Below are 25,012 nucleotides of genomic sequence, written 5' to 3' on the forward strand. Positions count from 1 at the left end.
ACACCTGCCACAGAATGAATGGAAGTGCACAGTGGATTCCACCTCAATACCTAATACCATCTTGAAGAAATGCCAGAAAGGCAAGTCATCGGCAACAGAATGACGTAGGGAGTGTTGACTGATGCAAATGGTTTTTTTTGGGAGAATGACGGTTTATCCCAGGGTCAGCCAAAGTATAGTTGGAGTAGATACCAGCTCGAAATTAATGTAAATTCATGGGCGGGCATTGTATATAAAGTGGGGTTTTGAACATTTTGAATGTTTATAAATCTGACCTGTCCGTACTTTGTTTTCCATGACAAAAGCAACTGCCGAAATGTTTGATCAGTATAAAAGCATGCCTTCAAACTAATGGAAGACACAGTTACGTCGGTGGCAACATGAAATGAACACAGCTCCCATGTAATCGCAATGTCAAATATATACAACGGGAATCCAACAATACATACTGATGCAGGCACAACAGGACTCTCTCTCTCTCTCTCATTATTTCCAACTCCATGGTCTTGCGAAAGGCAAAGTTATTAAAGCAAAACCCTGATCATACTCTTGTTGTTACCACTTCATCCTCATCATGACACAACAGCGACGGAATTGGATGCTTTCTTGTTCCCTCTCTTCCTTCGCAACAGTAACTTTCTCAGCAGACCTGAACCACCTGTACGTTTCTTAATTGGCACAATAGCGAGAACTTCGACAGTGGTCGTCTCATTTTTGTGCTTAGTTTTCTTTAAACTAAGAGCATTCTCTAGAGATTTTACTGGGGCGATGGGGCCATGGACGGAATTGGAGTTATTGGAGGGATGACTAGGAAGTTTATTGGCATCTCCTGTGCATATAACTTCTTTTGTCGTGGGAGACTCGGTCACATCATCCTCAGCCAGCATCTGATCAAGTAGGGAGGATCGATGGTTTGTGCTCATGTTCTTGTTTTCGGTGGTAGTGATAGGGGAGGAGAAAACTTTATCAAACATAGCTGCCTCCCTGGGTGAAGCCAATGCCTTCAACTGCTTCCCCAGGTTTAAGATAGTTTCTTGGCACTCTGCCAACTTTTCAGAAGCAGCTGTGATCTCCCGGTCCTAAAAAGTTGGTTCAAGACAATTGGAATTAATACATGGCGAAAACATAATTTATAACAGGTTAGAGTAAAAAGTATTTCAAAAACCATTTGAGCAAAACTTCAGTCAAATCAACTTCGTCATATAAAAGATTGTGGTATTAAACATCCTTGGCACAAAAGGCTTTTGGAATAAAGAGCCCCCAATTGGGTTGAGGTTAGTTTTGAGATGTAAAATGTCAACCCATTCCAGTAATAATAATAATAATAATAATAACAATAATAATAATAATAATAATAATAATAATAATAATAAAGTCAAAGATTAGGTTTGTGTCCAGTCTACCTCCCAAAACCCCAGATGGCTAGGACCACCATTGAGACTGTGTATATAAATATGTAATGTTTTTGTGTAGACATCAAGTGTTTTCATTTCTTATTAGGTTATTCCCTATAATTTTATTTGTTTTATTTTTATTTAATTTTCATTGAAAATTTTCATCTTTTATCTCACCCGACCATGCTCTGATGTGTGCCTGACACTGCTTGGCAAGCTCTATTCATATTTGAGGTGGGATACGGTGAAGCCAGGTCAGGTCTGGGATAAGACCAGCTAGTACTGAGCCCAACCCATTGGCATCCCTATGCTAACCCACGGATCACCTACTTGGAATTGTCCCCTTCTCATTCAGAAGAATGTTTTCCGGTTGAACTCAAAGCTGGCATGGTCACTAGTTTCTGAAGGAGCAAAAGGCTAGGGTATTTAACGGTGTTGCATGGACATAGGAGTCAGAATCAAATGCTGGAAAAGTATGACTGAGCAAGATGAGAAAACATGGACTCATGCATACTTCTATGAAAAAACATATAGTATTAAAATAGTTCATAAATTTTGAATTCTAACATTATATACCTGCAATCATTGTTCGCTTTGTTAGTAACATTTGATATGAAAGATGACATTTATCTTGTACATCAGCGGTTACTTTATGTCAAATAAGCTAGGAGTAAAATGCAAATATTTCATAGAAATGTCCTTAAGAATCTATGGAGTATCAGATTCCAACGTGTGTCTGACATGGACACATCATCCATTTAGGAGAGCCCATGCAAGACTGGTATTTACTATTCTTTTTTCCATGCCTTCTGGCCATTGTTTTAACATGGTTGCTCAAACCAAATCATTTCTAAATGAATTGCAGTAGTACTGGGAACTTGGTAACAGAGCGCTCTAGATGAAGAAGTTGCAAGGTTGTACCTAAGGCTGCATTTGGAACCAATGTAAAACGTCATCGGTGTAAATATTTACGTCGGTTCGATTTTGTCAGCATTGGGAAGGAGTGTACAATCATGATTGACGTAAAACTCCACTCCGGTTCAGTTTTGCATACGTTTGGATGGAGTGGAGTTTTACATCATAAATCAATGTAAAAGTTCATTAAAGTCGAGTTTTACATTGATTATCGATGTAAATATTACATCAATAAAATCGATGTAGAACCCCGCTTTTCTCATGCACACTTTTCAAAATTCAAATGGTTACTTTTTAATGGTTCAATGTAAACCATCACCAGTGTACTTTTACATCAATGACGTTTTACATCAGTTCCAAACACAGCCTAATCAAATTATTAATCATTCCCTCCACAGTGTCTTTTGACATTGTTGGGCAAATTAGGTAGGACTGATGAGCTATATCTGTACAGAGAGCAGTGTACAGGCAGACAATATTGCTTATAATGGTTGGCTCAATCGTAAACACAGTACATACTGCAACAAACAATAACTTCAGAGATGTTTTTACAGGTAGAACAGTGGATTTCTACCGTTAAATTAGTCATGATTTATGCAGGGGCTTTTTAGTCTTTTTCCTTCTTTTATTTATGGCACTAAAGTGTTTCTTCTCTTAAGTCTCATAATCAGGGGTATTTATGTAATTTTTGTTTTTATGAATATAATATAGAGAAAATTTCCAATTAATACCTTGTACTTTGGGCCTAGTGCCATTTTGGTCCCTGAACTTTAAAACATGACAATTCAGTACCCTAAACTTTCAAAATGTGTCAATTTAGTACTTAACCACCTGTTAAGTGGCATTTGAAAAGGCAGAAATGCCATTTGAGTGTCATCTAATATTCTTTATCAACCATCCAAACATTGACCAAAAATGAACAGTCCCAAATCCATGCCTCTTCTATTCAAGAAAGTTTGGGTCACCAGAATGCCCACTGAGACATAACCCCAACTTTCTTGAATAGAAGAGAATGATTTGGGACTGTTCATTTTTTGTCAACATTTGGATGGTTAATAAAGAAAATTAGGTGACTCTCAAAGGGTATTTATGTCTTTTCAAATGCCACTTAATGGCAGGTTAACAGCAAGTACTGGATTGGCACGTTTTGAAAGTTCAGATACTGAATTGTCATGTTTTAAAGTTTGAGGACCAAAGTGGCACTAGGCCCAAAGTGCAGGGTACTAATCGAGAATTTTCCCCATAATATATTAAGTGGGCGGTAGTTGGGTCTCTCGATTCAGACTGTCTCGAGCCCTATTCTCTTCCTATTCTTCTTCTCTTCATTCTGCTCTACTATATCTCTGTATCCTGGGTTTCTACCAGGATTTTATTTGTTTATTCTGCACATTATACATCCACATAAGAAAGTTAACATTTTTTCCCATTTGTTTCCATGTCAATAAGATTAAGGCTGACTCACCCCATCCCCTTTCTTCTACTTTATTTGTAGTAGTGTTGGTGGGAATGAAATCCTTATGTAATGATTAGGAGTAACTTTTCCTTGTTTCCCATCTAACTCTTTAGGTTGTATTTGTTGATAAAATTTTTTAAGAGTTGCCTGAGGTCCCTACATCTTTATCTGTTCAAAAAATGCAGTAATGCACGCCAAGTAGTTCTGCTATAAGTATTAATATGAAATTAAAGTTAATAGTGTGCCAATGGATGGCTAATTTCTTTCTTTCTTTTCTTCTATTCCCCACTGAAAACCTCTTTTTTTCCACTCTTTATTTATTAATACAATAAAGATTGGAGCCTCTTACCTTCTCTACAATATTTTTTTTAAATGTCCATGTAAAAGAAACCCAGATAGCTTGCTGCTAATTTCTTGCCCCTCCAAATATATGGATGCAAAGAAAAAAATAAATGAAGGATGTTCTTCATCCTACTTTAGTCTGATTTGTTCTCTTTAAAGCTTTGTTGCATTTATTTTATCATATACTAAGTCCAAGGAAGTTTTTCTTCAGTCAGGAAGTAATTATACCAGTCATCTGTTCATATGATGATTGACCACTTTTGCAAATAAATGCCAAAGGTTAGGACCATATCCTGTCCACCCCTCCCAAGACCCCACATAGCTGGGACAACATTTGGTAATGAAATGTTCATAAGGGTGGACACGAATCAAGGTTTTAAAGAGCAATTCAAGCTCAGCTCGGTCTAAACCAACCTTTAAGCCGAGTTTGGGCCCAATTTAAAGGCTCATTTGCTAATCAAGCTCAAGACCAATGAAGCTCGAATTGCGAAGCTTGCAAGCCTAATCAAGCCTATATTATATATAATATTTTAAAGATTTTATATGTATATGAGTAAATAATTTTTTAAATGTATAATAAGAAATACATTTTTAAAAAATTATTTACTCATTTTTGTAGTTCGAATCAAGCTTGAGACCAAACTCGAGCCTTATGTTTTTCTATCAAGCCAAGCTCAAATAGCTAGATATTTGGCTCGACCTGAATCCACCCCTACCTGTTCATATATTGATGCTCAAAGTCTTTCCATTGTGAAGAAAGCATTAATTGGTTTATGAAACAGGTCATGTTTACAATTTAAGTATATGATCTGTATTTGGCAAATGTTAGCACATAGCGCCAAGTTAAATACACAAATTATAATTTTCTACATGTAGAATTTTTTATTTTTTATATGAAACTTGGCACATTGTCGAGCTCATGTTTGTTCAAATCGAGCTCGAGCCTGAGCCTGAACTCGAGCCTTATGTTTTTCTAACAAGCCGAGCTCAAATAGCCAGATATTTGGCTTAGCTCAGCTAGGCCCGAATCCACCCCTACATGTTCATATGATGATGCTCAAAGTCTTTCCATAGTGAAGAAAACATTAATTGATTTATGAAACAGGTCATGTTTACAATTTAAGTATACAATCTGTATTTGGCAGATGTTAGCACATAGCACCAAGTTATATACATAAATTACCATTCTATGCATAATGTCAAGCATGATATAATTATCAAATCTACAATTTATACTACTATAGAATAGAAATTATTTTCTTAACCACAAAGTTAACATTCTATTTTTTATAGTAAAAAAACAAAACACACAGGCATATAAAAAGAACCTTTACTACTGTTTCAATTCATCATGATGATTTAGTTCATTAAAGACTTAATTATTTATCTGTACAATAAAAATGTTGTTGTTATTATAAAGAAATGGGTTCTTACAGTTTGAAATTGCTTTTCCTCTTGATCTGGATCATGCTTTGGATTTTCCTTCTTTGTTACACTGAGAATAAAATATTACCGCAATCTGAGATTTACATCTCTGTGGAATCAAATTTAGTTGAATTCCAAAAACATTTAGGAATGAAAAGAAAAGTGTACCTTTCTAATTGGAGTTCTAATTCATGACAAGTCGCCTCTAAATCTACACAACAATTACGTTTATCCTCAAGCTCCAACTTCAGAGATGGAAACCTTTTGTGAGACTCATTTAATTCAACCCTGGCAACTTTAAGCTGGGCATCAAGGTCCTCATTAGCTAACTTGTTATTTTCAATCTGATCCTCCATAGTCCCTTTTGATTCTCTCAAAGTTTCTAGTTGTGCTTGTAAACTTGTAATATCTTTTCTCGATTCATGAATCTGATTCATCAAGGATTCACTCTTTTCAGTTGCTGATTGGAGCCGCAGTTCCAAATCTTTCTTCACAGATTCCACACACTTCAGCTCATCCTTTAATCTCCTATTTTCTTCATTCAGGACAGACTGAACCTTTTCCATTTTAGATACATTACTATCACCATTTGAGACACCAACTAAAGGCAAACATGGCAGTGGTTCTTCAATAGAATGTATTTTATCTGTTTCTGAAAGTGAACCATTCTCATGTTCAGTTTCACTTCTGGCATCATCCCAATCAAAGTGTTTCCTGATTGTATCCCTCATGCTTGAAACATCTTGAAGGGAGAAACAGTGGCTCGTAACCCACTCCAAAGCTGAAGTTAACTCTCTGGCAAAGTTTTCAAGATCAATTTTTCCATTCAACAGATCATAACAAGCATTGACAAAATTCTGCAGAACAGCAGTGAGTTCAGGACTTTTCCACTGAAAAATACGAACCATGTAACCTGTGGGAGTTGCTGAATTCTTATATGGTAAAGAATTCCCATCATTCTCAGCTAAGATCTGAGGGGTACTATAATCCATTAGAGACGGCTGACTAATTCCTTCAATAAGTTCAATCAGTCTAGAGATTGATTTATTAAGATTTGATTGAGGCTTCTGGTCCGCATTTTCCTTTGAAGAGAAGCTAATTCCAGATGATTCATCAAATGAATCCACTGGTAGAGAGTTATTCGGAGGTCTCCATGAAATATACCCACTAATATGTTGAGGATCCGAATCTGATGTTCCTGAATGGCTTGAGCTTTTCCTTGCACCAACTGCTTCACTGGGGTTTGAATTATTCGTATTTGTCAATGCAACTCTGACTTCCTTGAGAATCTCATCAAAGCTTCTTCCTGTAACCAGGTTTTGCTCCAACACTACCTTCAAGATATCCTGAAGCCAATGAGGATATTTTCCTAGAGATGCATCATTTGGTTGGGTTTTCTGAGTTATGTAACAAAAGCCTGAGTGACTATCCATAACTGGAACTAGTTCCTTACCAGCTGCATCTGAGGGATAAACAGCTGATTCAGTTCCCAAGGGCCCCACAGCTGCATTACTTTCATCTGAAGAAACAAGGGAATTTCCCAAAGGTGTATCCACAGAAACAATTGCCAACCTTTCCATCTCAATAAAGTCATCCATCAGACTTAGGTCTGAAATTCCTACAGATTTGCATGACAGTGGTGTCTTTGGTTTTTCATTTCTGAAATGTTCCAGTTCTGATATTAAAGCAGAGGCCCATGATTCTGCACAACTTAATTCATCATCGTTGCCAATACCAGATGTTGAATCAACGGACAACATATTTGGTATCGAACTATTCTTTGACAGAACCATAGTTTTCTGACCTTTCATCAAGATTCCAAGCTGAGCCTCAACTTGTGATAGTTTAGAAGCTGTGTGTGCATACATGATCCTTGAGGACTGAAGTTCACTGTCTTTCTTGATTAATGCTTCTTTGAGAGCCTTATTTTCTTCATCCATGCTACATAACCGTTCAACTAAGAAATTGATCCTTTTACTGGGAGCATCAGGAGAGTGTCTGGAAACAAATCCTACCACTGGACCTGCCATTGGAGGACTTGACTTACTTCTCCTCTGATCAGTTGGATCCCTTCCAAGCATTTCAACTTCATTTTTCATTTTTGCCAAAGCAGCTGGTCCAGGCAATCTCTTTTGAACCAGGAGTCGTAATCTCTGACATTCAGTTTCTAGTTTTGCTATCTTCTTTACACTCTCCAAATGTTGCTTGTGTGAAGCATCAGCTGATCGACGGTTAAATTCCCTCTCTTCATTCCGAATCTCAAGCTCTTTCTCAAGCACACGAACCTCATATTTGAGAGAAGAATTACCTTTCTCAATGGAATTTAATCTAGCTATTAGTGCAGCGTAATCAGCTTCTACCTGAGACTTGCTTGCATTTAACTCTTCAATCAACTTCTCCTTCACCAGAAGGGCCTTGCTCAATTGAGTATTCTCGGCACCTAACTTGGCAAGATTTTCATTTGTTTCTACCAACTTATCCTCTAAATCCATCCTTTCTTTTTCAAACTCTTTTGATGTCTTTGTTATAGCATCATGAATCCTTTTCTCCTGTTCTTCGCGAACAAACCGTAACTGTTGCATACATTCCTTCAGAGCTCCATCTATTTGAGCTAACCTTTCTTCTGTAGCTACCCTCTGTTGTAAAGCTTTATCCAATTCTTGCTTAAGAGACGTTGCTTTGGATTCTGCCTTCTCCCACCCTAGAATCAATTAGATCAGTCAAGACCAAATTTGAAGAAGATTTCAATAAATATGCTTGAGGAAAAAGGCTGCACACTGGAAATATAACACTGGATATAGAAATCTTAACTACAGAGTTAGGGGGGATTAGCAATAGTAGATAACCTGCAATGGCGTCTTCTGCTGCTTTTGCATGTTTTGTCACAAGATCATCTTTTGTGCTACACTCAGAGAGGGCAGCAGATAGCTTCTCATTCAGATTTTTCAAAGATCTTTCCCACTCTACTTCTTTATCCACAACATGTGCCTGTCAAAATAAGACAGAACATCAAATTGAAGAGCTATACATATTATAAAAGTATTTACATGAGGATGCAGGTTTTATATTTGCAATAAGGAGGGCCTATTTATAGACAAAAATTTTGCCTCGTGCTCATATAAAAACCAAGTTCAAAGCTATCTTGAATATTCCTGATATAAAGAAGACACCAAAAGAGGTAATAACCACATCCATAAAGCAATGAAGCAGAGACAGGAATGCATCTAAGAAGTCCAAGACAAGAAAACATAACAAGGAAACAATTAGTGCATGTTATAATATATCTATATGCTGAAGAATAAACGATCAAGTATAAGAGTATGGGCATTCCTGTAATTCTGCCATGTGTTCAAGGGTGTTACTGTAATTGTGGGCAATGGAGTTTATTTGTAGTTGCTTCTCTCAATTGGCTTGCCCTACGGACTTATTTAAGCCAATTTGTTAGTCTTGTAAGAGCATGAGAATGTAGTAAGGAGTAATGGGCATATAGAGGATAGTGATGTTATTATTATCAAATTCTCTTGTATTTTTGCCTATAGTGAAATATTCCTCTCTCCTGAGGACGTACACAATTTTTCTGAACCACATTAGAACCTGTGTTTCTTATTTTCTGCTATGATTTGCTATTCTTTTCTTGCAAATTCCTCAGCAGTGCATGCCAACTAGGTGTCCCAAATGCCTAAGATGGCCAAATACAATCATGCATCATTATGAACGGTTATTCCAATGATGATTGATGGCTGAGAATCAAGTCCTCATAGAAACATTAGCAGAAATTTATATCAAAAACAACAAAGTTAAACTTCTTGAAGTGATTTAAGACTGATATAATCAAAGGCTGGATAGGTAACAAATTTGTGAAAAGAATCCCTTAACCTTCTCCCATTTTGTATATCACATACTACTTTTATTTACCAATGGACGGGAAAAGGTAAGTCTAATTGGAAATTTTTCATTCAGGAGTGTGCTAAGAGCTTAACTAATGAAAGCATGAGGTTTCAGAGGAACAAATTTCATGTCAATACCATGAAACAATTTGAAACAAAATAACTTACTATTAACACCACTGAAACAGAACATGGGATGCAAAGACCATTTCACTTGCATTTGCAACACCTTTTGTTAAACAACAGAAGGGAAGAAGTTGAATAATGAATCAAATAAGAGGTCTCCATATACCTCTTCATTTTTTCCTTTTGACAAGAAGTTGGCTTTATCAATCACAACAATTGTCTTCTCAGATGATTTTTTCCTCCAAAGCCATGTCTTGTGGTCCATGATTTTACCACGTCCTGCCATACATAAGACATGGAAAAGCTTAAGATAAAACATCAAAACCTAGGATCAACTTCATTGAATATATCTTTATAAAAGAGTCATGAATAGTTGTACTTATTTTGATAAGCAACAGATAATTATAATAGTACATCCTTTCTACAACTTAGTTTCAGTACTCTGGACAAGTGTTCTTTATAAATTTAACAGATGTGCCCATACTCATTCCACCTTTTAAGATTTTTCTTTATACTTTTGACGACTCATATATGCTGATGGTCGCTTAAGCCCCTCTGGTCCATAATATTGTAAAACGAAGTATATAAATAATGCTCTTGACTAAGATGAAAACAGTCCAACACTTTTGCACATGTTAATTGACAAATAAATGCTCATATATGCTTACTATTGATGTATCTATCATTTTCATTTATGATTAACTATTGCTGAGGCAAGGATCAGTTGTCAAGGGAACAAGTTTATAATAATATATTGTATAGTCTCTGCAGTAACCTAAAGGTCCAATAGTCCACCTTTTTCACCAGAGGACTAGTTGTAGCTGATTGGACACTATCTTAATAAGTGATACAGTAAGAAACAGTTCGTGTGGGTTGAAGGGGGCGAATTTTGGCAAGCTTACATGCCTTACAGATCTCTGTGTATTAACACTTCTGCTCACTATGAAAGACCCAGACGTTTTTAGCCCGATTATCACAAGACAGTGAGAAATGATATGAGCTTTACACCCTCGTTAAGTTGACATTTTAAATACCTTTTTTTGGTAAAGATATGTACTAAATTCCCCAATGCATGAACATAGTGATACGCTCAAGTTATCTAACAAGAGGGAGAAGGATCTAGAATAAGGAGAAGAGAGAGAGAGAGAGTTTGTTTGTAGAAAAGCCAATGCCAACTCCATTCATTCAGGCTATATTTATAGCCTTATGGTGCTACAAACTGGGAGTAGAAATAGGAACTACTGCCCCTTAATCTTAGGAGCTTATCAACAAAAAAAACAGAATGCACTTATCTAGGAACAGAATTGAAGACTTATCTAATGCACTTATCTAGGAAACAGAATGCACTTATCTAGGAACAGAATTGAAGACTTATCTATTCTAACAGAATTAAAACTGAATGGATAAGGCTTATCCCAACTAAGAGCTAACATGACCGGGTCTTCTGCTGCTATCCACTTTGACCGGGTCTTCGGCTGCTGCATGCATTCACGTATCATTTTCCTCCCCCACTGAAGGACCCTTGTCCGCAAGGAAGTCGGGATAAGATTTTCTGAAGCGCCATTCATTCTCCCAAGTTGCATCCTCAGCTGGCGCCCCAATCCATTTGACCAAGACTTCGGATTTTGGGCGATATTTTCCCTTGTGAATAATACGACGATCCAGGATTGCTTCCGGTTGGGGTAGGATGGTCGAAGTATCCGAGATTGGAGGAAGTTGAGTGGAAGTAGGGGTGATGGGTCCCAAGTGCTTCCGCAGCAAACTGACATGAAACACATTGTGGATTTGAGAGCCGAGGGGCAAGGCTAAGCGGTAGGCTACTGGACCAATCTTCTCAATGATTGGGTACGGCCCAAAATAACGTGGGGCGAGCTTCATGGAACGCCGAAATGCCACCGAGGTCTACCGGTAAGGCTGTAGCTTCACATACACGAAGTCACCTGCTACGAACGAGACTTCTCGTCGGTGCTGGTCCGCTTGACATTTCATCCGGTTCCGGGCTACCTGGAGGTTATGTTGTAGCTCGCGTAGGATGATGTCCCGGTCACGCAAGTATTCGTCAACTGCCCCTACTCGAGCTGTACCCGGTACATAGGTCAGGAGACTAGGGGGTGGGATTTCGTAGACTGCTTCGAAGGGTGTCATTTTGGTGGAAGAGTGAGTGGAGGTGTTGTAGCTGTATTCTGCCCAAGGAACCCACTCTAACCATTTTCGCGGCTGGTCACCTGCAAAGCACCGTAGATATTGCTCCAATGTCTGGTTAACAACTTCGGTTTGCCCATCGGTTTGGGGGTGGTAACTTGAGCTCATACACAATTTCGTCCCATGCATCTGAAAAAGTGTCTGCCAGAATGAGCTGATGAATACCTTGTCACGGTCGCTAACAATGGATGTTGGTACTCCGTGTAGGCGGACAACGTTGGCAACAAATGCCTTCGCGACTGTGGTGGCAGTGAATGGGTGTTTTAAGGGAATGAAGTGGGCATATTTTGTCAACCGATCCACAATTACCAAGATAACCGTGTACCCATTGGAGGGAGGCAATCCTTCGATGAAGTCCATGGAGATGTCTGTCCACATTTGAGTAGGAATTGGTAATGGCTGAAGCAATCCCGTTGGTCTCATGCAATCTGTTTTGAAGCGCTGACATACGTCACATTGTTGCAAGAACTCCTTCACCGTCCGACACATGTGGGGCCAAAGGAAGCTGTGCTTGATGCGAGAGAGGGTCTTATGAAACCCAAAGTGTCCCCCTACAGGGGATGAGTGGCAGTCCGCCACCACCTTTGAAATCAAGGTGGAGGCGGGGCTCAAATAAATCTTGTCCCCCTTGAACCATACCCCATCCCGTTGAAGCAACTTGTGGGAGGGTCGCCTTTTCATCAATTCCCCATAAAAGGTGTCTTGTTTGACCTCTTCTTGTAGCGTCGACCACCAGTCTGCGTGTGGTATAGAGATGGAAAGAAACTGAAATTCAGCCATACGTGACAAGGAATCCGCACCTTGGTTCTCAGCCCCTTTTTTATACTCGATCTCATAGTCGTAGCCCAGTATCTTTGGCAGCCACCGCGTTTGTGCCGGTGTGGTTATCCTCTGCTCGAGTAAATATTTAAGACTTTTTTGGTCGGTGCGGACTGTGAATGGTTTCCCAAGCAGATATGGGCACCATTTCTTAACGGCTTTGACAATAGCTAACATCTCCTTCTCATAGGTGGATAATGCCAAGGCTGAACCTTTCAATGCTTCACTGAAGTAGGCCACCGGTCGGTTTTGCTGGATGAGGATGGCGCCAATCCCGGTTCCACTCGCATCGCATTCAATCACAAACCGTTGGGAGAAATCTGGTAGACGTAGGATTGGCGGTGAAGTGAGTGCCTTCTTCAATTGCTGAAAGGCCAGCTCTGCTGCCTCGTTCCATTGAAATCCCCCTTTGGTCAACAGTTGGGTTAAGGGAGCTGCAATGCTTCCGAAGTCGCGGATGAACTTCCGGTAATATCCTGCTAACTCGAGGAAGCCACGGACCCCCTTTGCTGATGTCGGTGTAGGCCATGCGAGAACAGCTTGTATTTTGGCTGGATCAACGGACACGCCTTGTTCTGAAATCACATGACCCAAGTACTCGACCTGCAAAACCCCAAATTGACATTTTGACATTTTTGCAAATAATTTGTTAGAGGATAATACAGTTAGAACAACTCTCAAATGAGATAGGTGGTCTTCCCATGATTTAGAATAAACCAGAATGTCGTCGAAGAAGACCAAAATAAATTTCCGGAGGTATGGGTGGAAGAGGTCGTTCATGAGGCTTTGAAAAGTTGCAGGTGCATTCATCAAGCCGAACGGCATCACTAAGAACTCGTAATGCCCTTCATGTGTTCGGAAAGCCGTTTTAGGAACGTCTTCTTCTTGCACTCGAATCTGATGGTATCCCGACCGTAGATCTAGTTTGGAGTAAAATTTGGTGCCATAGAGCTCATCTAATAATTCATCAATCACGGGAATGGGATACTTGTTTTTAATAGTGATTTCGTTCAGTGCTCGGTAATCCACGCAAAACCGCCAAGCTCCATCAGCCTTCTTCACTAGCAAAACCGGCGATGAGAATGGGCTATTGCTTGGTCTTATCAGCCCTGTCTGCAAAAGCTCCTTCACCATCTTCTCTATTTCGGTCTTCTGGTAATACGGGTATCGATATGGCCTCACACTCACCGGTCCTTTGTCGGGAAGCAGTGCAATCCGGTGGTCATGTGGTCGTTTAGGAGGCAGGCTTGTGGGCGGCTCAAACACATGGGAAAATTCGGTGAGAAGGTGGTCCATCTCGGGTGGAAGAAAACCTGGTTGGCCGCTGCTATGTGAAGGAACTATTTGAAAAAAAAAACCCGTACCTTGTAACCCATTGCATTCCTTGTTGGTTAAGGCTTCGATGCTGGCTCGTCCCAATCCTTGGAAGGTGCAAGAGAGTCCCTCCTTTTTGAACGTCAAGGTTAGTTGTTTGTAATCCATCTCGACGGGTCCAAGCGTCTCTAGCCACTGTACTCCCAACACCAACTGGCATGCTGCAACGGGAAGAACATAATAGTCAGCGGTAACGGGGTGTCCTTGAATGGCGAGGGTGAGAGATCGGCACTGCCCCATGCACTCGATCTTTTCACGGTTGGCCACCATAACTTGAAATTTCTTGTCTCGGTTCACTGGCAACCCGAGCTTGGAGACGATGGCTTGGTCAATGAAGTTGTGGGTGCTGCCGCCGTCAATTAATACGGTCACGTTCTTGTTTTTCAGTTTCCCAAGAACACGTATGGTTTGCGGGTGCTCAGCTCCTGCAATAGCGTGGAAGGAGATTTCAGGGATGGCTTCTTGGTTTTCCTCCTCTGATTCGACAGTCTCCGCGTCCGCCGGTTCCGGATCCTCAATCATGAACAGTTGTGGACGTGCACAACGGTGGCCGGAGGTGAACTTCTCATCACAGTAGTAACACAGCCCCTTCTCACGACGTTCTCGCGCCTCCTGGTTGGTGAGTCGCCGGAATGTTGGGGAAGGAGCACTGGAAACCTGGTTCACGCGCGAGCTTGGTGGAGGCCCAAGTACACCGGCTATGGGGATGGGCGACGCTTTCTGGGTTGTCATGGCTGATGGGGATCGAATCGGTTGGCTAGCTCTCCGTTGCAAGTGATTTCGTTCATCAATTAACCGGGACACTCCAATCGCCTCCATCAAAGTTCGAGGCTGCTTGATCTTCACATCTAAACGAACATCATCACGAAGTCCTGCAATGAAACAGCCAATGAGAAAGCTCTCGGGCAGGCCGTCAACTTGGTGAGAGAGCCTCTCGAAGGCTTCTTGATAAGCCGTCACAGTGGTGGTTTGCTTTAGGCAGGTTAATGCCTTTGATGGGTCCTCGTAGTCGGTGGGGCCGAACCGTTGTAACACCGCTTTGGAGAGTTCTTCCCATGTGAGCGGTCCGCGATGCTTGGTCAACCACCTGTGCCACTGTAAGGTGATGCCTTCCAAATGGAAGGAAGCTAGCTGCACCTGTTGGTCCGGAATAATATTTTGAAATTCAAAATACTGCTCCGCCTTGTAAATCCAACCGCTCAGATCATCCCCATTAAATTTTGGGAATGACAGCTTGACGTGTTGATGAGGGTGGTCATGGGTGGAGCTTGAACGGGAAGTATGGGGGTGTGAGGATTCTTCATGGGCGAAGGGGTTGGTCTCGGGAGTGGTATTGGGAGTGGTTCGTGAGGCTCGAAGGGCTTGGAGTTCAGTTAACATTGCTTGTAAGACAGTGTTCATTTGGTCGAAGCTCGACTCATGTCGTGCTAAGGTTTCATTGACCTCATTGCGGAACTCCACGTTAGTCTTTCCACGGGTGTCCATGGTCGAACCGGCTTTGATACCAATGATACGCTCAAGTTATCTAACAAGAGGGAGAAGGATCTAGAATAAGGAGAAGAGAGAGAGAGAGAGTTTGTTTGTAGAAAAGCCAATGCCAACTCCATTCATTCAGGCTATATTTATAGCCTTATGGTGCTACAAACTGGAAGTAGAAATAGGAACTACTGCCCCTTAATCTTAGGAGCTTATCAACAAAAAAAACAGAATGCACTTATCTAGGAAACAGAATGCACTTATCTAGGAACAGAATTGAAGACTTATATATTCTAACAGAATTAAAACTGAATGGATAAGGCTTATCCCAACTAAGAGCTAACATGACCGGGTCTTCTGCTGCTATCCACTTTGACCGGGTCTTCGGCTGCTGCATGCATGCACGTATCACATAGTCTCACCAATTTCTTATTTGCATGTTAATATATAGGAATTGAAATGGATAGCACTTCATTTGTGCCACTGGCTCACTGCACATTAATAGATTCCAATGTATCCGCACATCAATTCTCATCCTCAAGCTAACAGTACCAATATGGGGAAAAAACATAAACCTTCTACTCTGATAAAGATTCCTGGTTTTCATGATACTAGACAATGACCTAATGTGAAGGGGCACGAAGAAGCACTATAGTAATAAAGTAGAAGGCAAATAACAAGCCAAAAACCCAAACAGATGTATGTAAGACCATGAACTAACAAGATCAACGAATTTGAAGCATAATGTAGAGAGAGAGAGAGAGAGAGAGAGAGCATGTGAATAAGATGCTCTTCACATCAAGGCGCATGGAATGGATATAACTTTTTTTGTCATAATGAAATAGGGAGACATTAATTCATGGATATGCTCCGGTCACCATGTACCGCATCAAATTGTCTTACAAGCAAAGGTTAAACTACCGAATGTGAAAGACAATTTTGTCCAAATTCAAATACAGCTCATCAGCTCAAGCCTGGCTCTGTTCAAATCAAAAGATAAAGAAGCAAAGAAGAAAAAGGGAAAGGAAAAAAGCGCATGCCCAAGGACAAAAAAAGGAGTCGAGGAATGAACTGAAAAACAGAGAATCAGCGGAGCATAATTAAAAACAAATATAACATAATACGATTGCTGCTTACATCAAATTAGACACGTGAAAGAGAGTCTAAAGCTGTTACAGCTCTCACCTGACGTAGTTCAGCACCAACCGGTTAGTACTGTTCATGACTTCATGTATCATCAACTACCAACCCACCCACATCGAACCAGAGAGTAACACAGAAGAAGACTGTGACAAAGAAAAAAGAAAGTAATAATGGAGATTGGTAGAGGGAAGAGGGTGAGAGGTTTTAGGAGCTTGAAACACCACCGACACCCATCGACAAGGAAATGTGGGAGAAATAAATAGCTGGAAGAAACAGTAAGAGAGAGAGGTAAAAGAGAATAAATTTGTGGGGACAATCGAGCTTTCCCAGTTTCCCTGAAATGAAAAACTGAAGCATCAACAAAATCACAAAATAAATTAAGGGTTCTATGCAAGTGGAACATCTGGTCCTGCGTAGAGTAATGACAATGGAGACCAGAGAGAGAGAGAGTGATGCGCGGATGAGAACGTGGTGCGGTAAAGTTTTGCAGTTGGAGCATATTGTTATCATGTTCCGTTGTAGATATTCATCTGTATCAATCCATCGATCCAAGAGTCTCCTTTTTTTTTTTTTTATTTGGTCAAATGGGCTACTTACATTTTCCCGGCAGAACAAAGACAGCAAGTACGGGGCCTTGGTGTTGGTGGAATATTATTGGGCTAAGACGCAGAGCGAGAGGGCCCACTGCCAAACGCCAACAGTGGTATCCAATATGGAGTTTTCGTTTTTTTATGACACCCACATTCAACACCGTGAAAAGGGTGATTAGAAAAGAATTTTTTTTTATGTAAAAAAATAATAATATTTATTAAAAACCTACTATGTAGAAATCATATGATATTGGAATGAATTATAACCACACCCCTGTATATTGGCATGCGTTTCTCTTTATGACATTGGGTCCAGGCTGAGGGGTTTTTTGGCTTGTCATACGAAAGTGTTATTTTCAGAGGCCAGTAGGGCTCTTTATTTCACGTTTTGTTTTTGGGTTTATTTGTTAAAAATAAATAACTAATTAATTTATTTTAGTATTTGGTGTTATAATCCCCTTTTCCCCAAATCGCTAGTTGCATGAATCGATTTCAAATTCCACGTTAATGTTGAGCAAAACAGCTAAGATATCAATTAAGTCATCCTATCGATTGGTATTTTTTAGTATTTGAATGCCAATGACTTGATTCATCTTTTGTTCAACGATTTGTGTGTCATACAAGGTGTCTTCAAGAAACCGACCTAGATTCAAAATATCACATACCAGAATTTTATGTGATGTTTGGTATTGACATCGATTTTTTTTTGTCATTTTTTAATCAACGATTTTTGAAACCAGTGATTAAAAAAGAAATGTACATTTTGTTACTTGAAATCATTTCTGCCATGTAAGCTGGTTTTTAATAAATCAACTTTGAACCTGTTTTTTATTGACTCTCACAGACTGATTATTTTTGCGTTGGAGTTGTTATTGAATGTCATGCCAAAATTGGCCACCCAAACAGCAATTTCGGCATTGATTCCTCTAATGTTGACGTGGCTATGATATGACAGTGATTTTCAAGAAATTGGCATCGATGCCAAACATCTCCTTAATCCATCCAATGCTACTTTGTTACGGGATTTTCATAAAACATCAAAATTTTTATCCCAACGGATGAAGGGCGATTTGGGCTTCCAATGACGTAATGACATGTAGCACTTCAAAATAGTCAGACAACATCTCAACATCACGTAAACAAACCTCGGGAGCACCTCGAACACTTCGTACCCGCCTTGATGACCTCGGCACCACCTTAGCAAACCGAACCATGAATGACCTGGCAATACTTCAAGTCGGTATAAGAAGCAACCTGCTTCCGCCAACCTAGCCCGAGTTTAGCTAGCGACCTGCCTAGTGTGCTGAGCTACCTCCTTGTTTAGCGGGTTATCATCTCTGACTTCCTCGAAATCATGACACCATGTCAGAAGAGCCGGTTATCACCCTACCCGCTTTGGACACGACATGATAAACACTACCCGCTTATGCACAGTCCATCTCTGGGTGTGAAACCACCTCCGAACCAGACGAGCAGGAGACTCGGACGTGCTTCATGAGCCTCATGGCAGCTAGCCTATATAAAGGCATCCCCATTCATAGGAAAAGGTACGCGTGATTTGTCATTCACAGCTCCTTAATTCTCTCGATTTTTAGCTCTCTCAAAACTCTTCGCTAACTTAAGCATCAGAGCGCTTGCCCCGGGTAAAGCAACCAGGACACTATGATCATCACTATTTTGTAACTCAGCTAGGCGACCTACTCAGTTCGATGTCTGAGCTATCTACCAGCAGGGAGCGCTAGATTGTGCAACATCAATTGGCGCCATTTGTGGTAACACGCTACATAAAAGCTAAGTTCTCACTCGTTCTCTAAGCCTCAAGTAATGGCATCCTCAAGCAACAACATCAACGCTTGGATCGAATGAACCCCCACAAGGAGCAGAATCAAAATGATCAGCTCGGACAAGTTCCATTGGTTTGTCGAGTCGCCTTCGCGGGTCGAGCCCTTCAAGGCTCTTGTGCGAGTTGACAACCTACAAATAGTGGAGCCACCTCCACAGGTTGAGCCCCCTGTAGCTCTCCTAGGAGTAGACATTAGCGTCTTCGAGAGCTGATGCAGAGCAGCCACAACACCAACCTACAAACGTAGCAATATGATAACTCACCAACTCGCAGCGTGATTAACGTGATCATTGGAGAGTTTGAGGCAGCAGGTTCCATCGCCTCCGCAGGTTGAGCCTTAACTCACGGGCTGAACTGTGAGGGGGAGAACCCGCCAAAACAACGAAGAGTAGAAGAGGTGATCTACTTCAATGAAGACGATACGCGTGGGATCTGTTACCCTCATAATGACGCCCTCATAGTCAAGCTCATGATTCACGACTATGAGGTAAAAAGGGTACTCTTTGATTCCGATAGCTCAGTAGACATCATGTTCCTTGGAGCTGTTGAGCAAATGGAACTATGAAGGGAAGACTTGACCTGAGCCAATGTACCCCTGGTCAATTTTGATGGAGTGGCCCAAGCTCTTGGACGAACCAACTTGTCCGTGACAGCATGAACCACGCCAGACAGGACGAGGTTCTGGTATGACTTTCTGGTGTTGGTAATGACATCACATACAACGCCATTCTAGACCAACCAATATTGCACGCCCTCAAAGCAGTGTTATTGACATACCACCTTGTTATGAAGTTCCCCATCGACCACGGGATATGAGTAATGCGTGGTGATCGGCTTGAATCGCGAAAGTGCTACATTGAAACATTGAAGCATAAGGGGAAGTAGGTCAATGTCGACCTGGAGCCACCCCCGAAGAACAACGAGGAAAGAGCTCACCCGATGGACGACATTGTCTTGGTGTCGGTCTCAGGTACCGGCCCCTCGAAGATAGTGTAGATAAGTGCATGCCTCAAGGAACCATTGTGCTATGAACTGGTAAGATTTTTAATTAATAATCTAGATGTTTTTGCTTGGTCATCTGTCGACATGCCTGGTGTAGACCCCTTTGTGAGAGCGTGCAGTATTGGTCACATATTCCGGTTATTACAAGTGAATGGGTAGTATGAGGCCCGGGAGCCCACCATGTTGGTAATGGGGTAGACCGCTCTGTTAGTAATGCGTCCATCTCGCAATTATTCATCAACCAAGTGAATGGGTAGTATGAGGCCCAGGAGCCCACAATGTTGGCCTACCTGGCCAAGGTTATAGAGCTCCTGCCCAACATCCACTCTTGGTACATCCAGCAGATCCCGAGGTCCGAGAACACCGGGGTCGATGTGCTTTCGAAGCTGGCCTATGCAATGGACATCATGAAGAGAACTGTCTACATCAAAGACCTGCCATTAGGGGTGCCAACGGTATTCGAAAATCCGATTTTGAATTCGAGATTCAACATAATCGAATCATATTCGATTCAAATATCTAATTGGTTAAATTTGAATATCCTATTCATAACAAATAGCTAATCAGATTCTAATTCGGATATGACCTGATTCGGTCAGATAAATATTTGAATTTGACAGATTATTTAATTCTTATATATAATATATAAAATATTTAAATGTCCAATATATTTTTTATATATAATAATTAAATTATATGAATAATTTATATATTTCTATACTTATATAAATAAAATATTTATTTTATATATTTATTAATTACCTACAATAATTAATTAATCGAATTCAAATCAAATTGAATATTCAAATATTTAATCGGATTTGAATCCGGATATTAATTTTCAAAATTCGTCGAATATCGAATCAAATTCGGATATCGAATTTTCTAATTGGATTCTAATTCGGATATTCCTTGATCCAATTCGAATTCAATCCGTTTACATCCCTACCTGCCACAACCAAGCAATGAAAGAGTGGCGGAAGAAGTCGCTCCTGTCATGGTCAGAGAGCTGAGTTGGATAGATCCGTTCGTCGACTATTTAGGCCACGGGACCCTCCTTGAAAATCGTAATACAGTTTGGAGGGTAGAGCGATAGTCAGCTTTCTATGTAATCATAGGTGAGCAACTATATCACAAGTCGTTCACGCTCCCCTAGTTACACTGCTTGCACCCAACTAAAGCGAGCCAGGTGTTATGCGAGATCCATGAAGGTCTCTGTAGAGGACACCTGGGGGCAGAGCGCTAGCCAAAAAGCGTAGTGACAAGGATATTACTAGCCGACAGTGAAGGCAGACGCCACCCAACTCGTGCAGAAATGTGATAGGTGTTAGCAGCACGCTAACATACCCGAGTAACCTTTTACCAACCTAAGGTACCTAACCAACCCGTGGCCATTTTTGCAATGGGGGATTGACATGCTTGGTCCCTTTCTACCGTTAACCAAGTAGAGAAGGTTCTTGGTTGTTGCGGTAGACTACTTCACCAAGTGGGTAAAGGCCGAGCCACTAGTCTCTATTACAGCTAAAAATGTGCAAAACATCTTCTGGAGAAACATCATTTGCTGCTTCGGACTACCACACATGCTGATCTCAGACAAAGAAAAGTAGTTCAAAGACATCAAGTTCCAGAATTGGTGTGCCAAGATGGGGATTCAACAAAATTTCACCTCGGTAACTCACCCTCAAGCCAACGGGCAAGCCGAAGTGACCAATAGGGCTGTCTTGCAAGGCCTCAAAGCTTGACTCTCTCAAGGGTCTATGGGTGGATAAGCTACCCAGTGTTCTATGGGCCTACCAAACTACGATCAAGAATTTAAGTAGTGAGACTCCCTTCAACTTGATGTATGGGACGGAGGTCATCATCCTGATCGAGATTAAAGTGTCAACCTTACGGTCTAGGACATACGACAAAGAGGCTAACGAGGATGAGCTGCAAACTAATCACGGCCTATGGAGGAAGTTCACAACTTGGCCTACAATGAGACCGCACCGTACCAGCAACAGGTAGCTCGGTACTATAATGCCTGAGTCTTAAGGGTTATCGGTGAAGGCACGTACGAGCTCGAAACCTTAAAGGGGAGGCAGGTACCCCAGGCATGGAACATCGACAATCTATGAAGATACTACGCCTAAGGATCAAGTGCAGCCTCAACCTACGTAAAACACAAACCTCGACCAACCGTTTCGGCGACCAGGATAAAATCGACCTATGCTATAAGCACCTTAGCTAGAAAAATTAAAAAAGGGGGAAGCTAAACCGCTTTCAGCTTTAAGGCCCCCTCAAGCTAACCTCAAGACACATTGATCGATCAATGTAGGTTGGCCCCCATTTAACTAGCTCGGTAGCGTTTTGACTTTGCCGCTACTCTAATTGGCCAAGCCGCTTTTTAGCACCACGACCTAAGTGTACTTTGGTTCGAAGGAAGACCAGTTCGCTTTACCTCGACAGACATGCAAAGTCCTGCATAATGCTGCATTCAACCCTTAGACTCTTCCAACTAGGGGAGCAAACTGGACCAATGCCTACGAACTGATCGAACTAGTCATTCCAGGCCAAGGAACCCATAGCGAGCTACTCCCTTTACTGAACCGACCTCATCTAGGTATCGGGGAGCAATTGATGAAGGGCGATTTGGCCTTCCAATGACGTGATGACACATGGCACCCCAAAACAGTCAGACGACATCTCAACACCATGTAAGCAAACCTTGGGAGCACCTTGGACACCTTGCACCCACCCTAATAGACCTGTTCATGGGCCGGGTCGGGCTGGGCTCGGGCCGGGCTTTCACTTTGTATTAATAGATTTTTCTAAGGCCCGAGCCCGAGCTGGCCTGACCGTTGGGCCTACAACTTGGGCCCGAGCTCGACCCTCATAAAAAGCCTGAAACCCGGGCCTGGGCCCAAGCCCGATATTTAAACCATGCTGTTACTACTGCTGAAGCGGCTGAATAGAGAGAGAGGAATTATAAAGAAAAAAAATAAAAAATGTATATATTAAATCATAAATATATATATTTCAATAAATATTATATTATTTATATATTTTATATAATATATAAAATGCATATTATGTATTTTATAAAATATATAATGCTAAGTCGGGTCGGGTTGGGCTTGGGCCGGGCTTTTCAACAAATCCCGAGCCTGGCCCGAAACATAGTCGGGCTTACTGTTTTAGGCCCGAGGTCAGGCCCGCGGGCCTAATTACATGACCAAGCCCGACCAGGGTGTGGGCTGGGCCATCAGGCTACCCGGCCCATGAACAAGTCTACACCCTAATGACCTTGGCACCACCTCAACAAACTGAACTGCGAATGGCCTGGAAAGACTTCAGGTTGGCATAAGAGGTGACCTCCTTCCGTCAACCTGGCTCGAGTTCATCTAGCGACCTGCCTGACGTGTCGGGTGACCTCCTCATTCAGCAGGTTATCATCTCCGACTTCCACGAGATCACGTCGCCACGTCGGAAGAGCTACTTATCACCCCACCCGCTTCGGAAGCAACTAGATAAACACTACCCACTTATGCAGAGTCCATCTCAAGATGTGAAACCACATTTGGACCAGATTGGTGGAGATCTCGAATGCGCTCCGTGAGCCTCACGACAGCTAGCCTATATAAAGGCATCCCCATCCATAGAAAAGGTACGCGTGATTTATCATTCACAACTCTCTAGCTCTCTCGCTTTTTAGCTCTCTCAAAACTTTTCGCTGACTTAAGCATCAGAGTGTCCGCCCTGGGTGAAGCAACCCAGGCATTACTTTCTTGCAGCTCAGCTAGGCAACCTACTCAGTTTGGTGTTCAAGTTGTCCGCTAGTAGGGAGTGCCAGATCGTGCAACATCACCAACTATATATATATAGGAATGATTATGATAGTATTTGGAACTTATGTTGTTTTCTTGAAAATTGACACCACATCAATGCCGCATTTAAAATCAAGACCATGCTTAGTGTTTAGTTATGTGTTTTTTCCAAAAGAAATGATTTTTTTTTAAACCATGCATTGGAAATTTGGAAATGTGTGGTAGGAGAAAATGTCCTTTGGTGTTTTCTCATGTTTTTTATTTATTTTCTATTGCTAGTAACAATATACGAACATGGCATTCAAAAAACACCTATGTGGTAGCAATGAGCAATGGTTCCAAATAGGACAAAAAAGTTCTATAAGAAACAACATGTCAATGCAGCAATGTTTTCTCAAGAAACACTTCTCATGTGTTGGGTAAGTTACACTATAGTAGAAGAAATGAGTATAAAACCAATCCCAGGACAGCAATAACTTTTCCCCTAAGTTTGTGTGTGAAAATGGGTATGCCAACAACAATGATAACAAGTAAGCAATTCAGCCAAGTAACAGAAAAACAGATAACAATCACCACACAATAGCACACCAAAATTTTTACGTGGAAAACCCCAAAATCGGGGAAAAAACCATGGGACCTATGATTCGTAAAAGTCTTCCACTAATTCAGAAATTAATGAGTACAATAGTCTTTTCTAATTGCAACTAGAGGCTTACAAACATCAAGAAAATAATCCTTGGCTCACAAGAACAACATTAACATCACCAAATGCAAGGTGGATACAACACAAACAGATGTTTAGATCTCACCAAGTTGCTGTAAATCTAAATTGAGAAGTAGAGAAAGGAAAAATCACCAAATCTGAACTAGAGCGGGATTCTTAACTCCAACACTAAATATTATCAAGAACGGTCTTGAAAGACACCTCCGAACTTGATCTTGAATGGAATAAGAGCCAACTTTTCTTCTCTTCTTCACAAAACTCAAAGAACTAGAAAAACCCTCGGTTCTGTGTTTTTTTTTCTTGTTTTTCTCAGTTCGGGTGGTTACGAACATGATGCCCAAAAAAATTGAAAAGGTGGAAGCCTTTTTCTTGCACTATACGACTCCTTTTGGGAGCAAATAAAGGTGGGGTGGGCCACTCATATGGGCTGGACCCACACCTAACAATTCTCCCCCTCCAGCTCATATGGAGGGCTTCACCAAGCCTGCAAC

The 25,012-nt window shown here is 41.1% G+C and overlaps 1 protein-coding gene across 1 annotated transcript; it reads right to left on the reverse strand.

Annotated features, from left to right (window-relative positions):
• Nucleotides 1–309: 309 nt before the first annotated feature.
• On the reverse strand, nt 310–17,051 carry LOC104601733 (filament-like plant protein 7). The gene is made up of 6 exons (XM_010265176.3): nt 16,599–17,051; nt 9,709–9,821; nt 8,376–8,517; nt 5,698–8,230; nt 5,539–5,599; nt 310–1,079 (listed from the first exon to the last, which is right to left on the reverse strand). The coding sequence occupies exons 2-6, from the start codon at nt 9,805–9,807 to the stop codon at nt 573–575; spliced, it is 3,342 nt and encodes a 1,113-aa protein (XP_010263478.1). The 5' UTR covers nt 9,808–9,821; nt 16,599–17,051; the 3' UTR covers nt 310–572.
• Between the last annotated feature and the right edge of the window lie 7,961 nt (nt 17,052–25,012).

Source organism: Nelumbo nucifera, chromosome 1, assembly GCF_055504915.1.
Source record: "Nelumbo nucifera cultivar China Antique chromosome 1, China Antique-T2T, whole genome shotgun sequence".
Taxonomy (NCBI): domain Eukaryota; kingdom Viridiplantae; phylum Streptophyta; class Magnoliopsida; order Proteales; family Nelumbonaceae; genus Nelumbo; species Nelumbo nucifera.

Coding starts and splice junctions, on each gene's coding strand:
- LOC104601733 (XM_010265176.3), bottom strand. CDS start 9,807: ATGGACCACAAGACATGGCTTTGGAGGAAAAAATCATCTGAGAAGACA. Junction 5,600..5,697: donor TTAGAACTCCAATTAGAAAG/GTACACTTTTCT, acceptor TTTTATTCTCAG/TGTAACAAAGAAGGAAAATC. Junction 1,080..5,538: donor AGGAAAAGCAATTTCAAACT/GTAAGAACCCAT, acceptor CCAACTTTTTAG/GACCGGGAGATCACAGCTGC.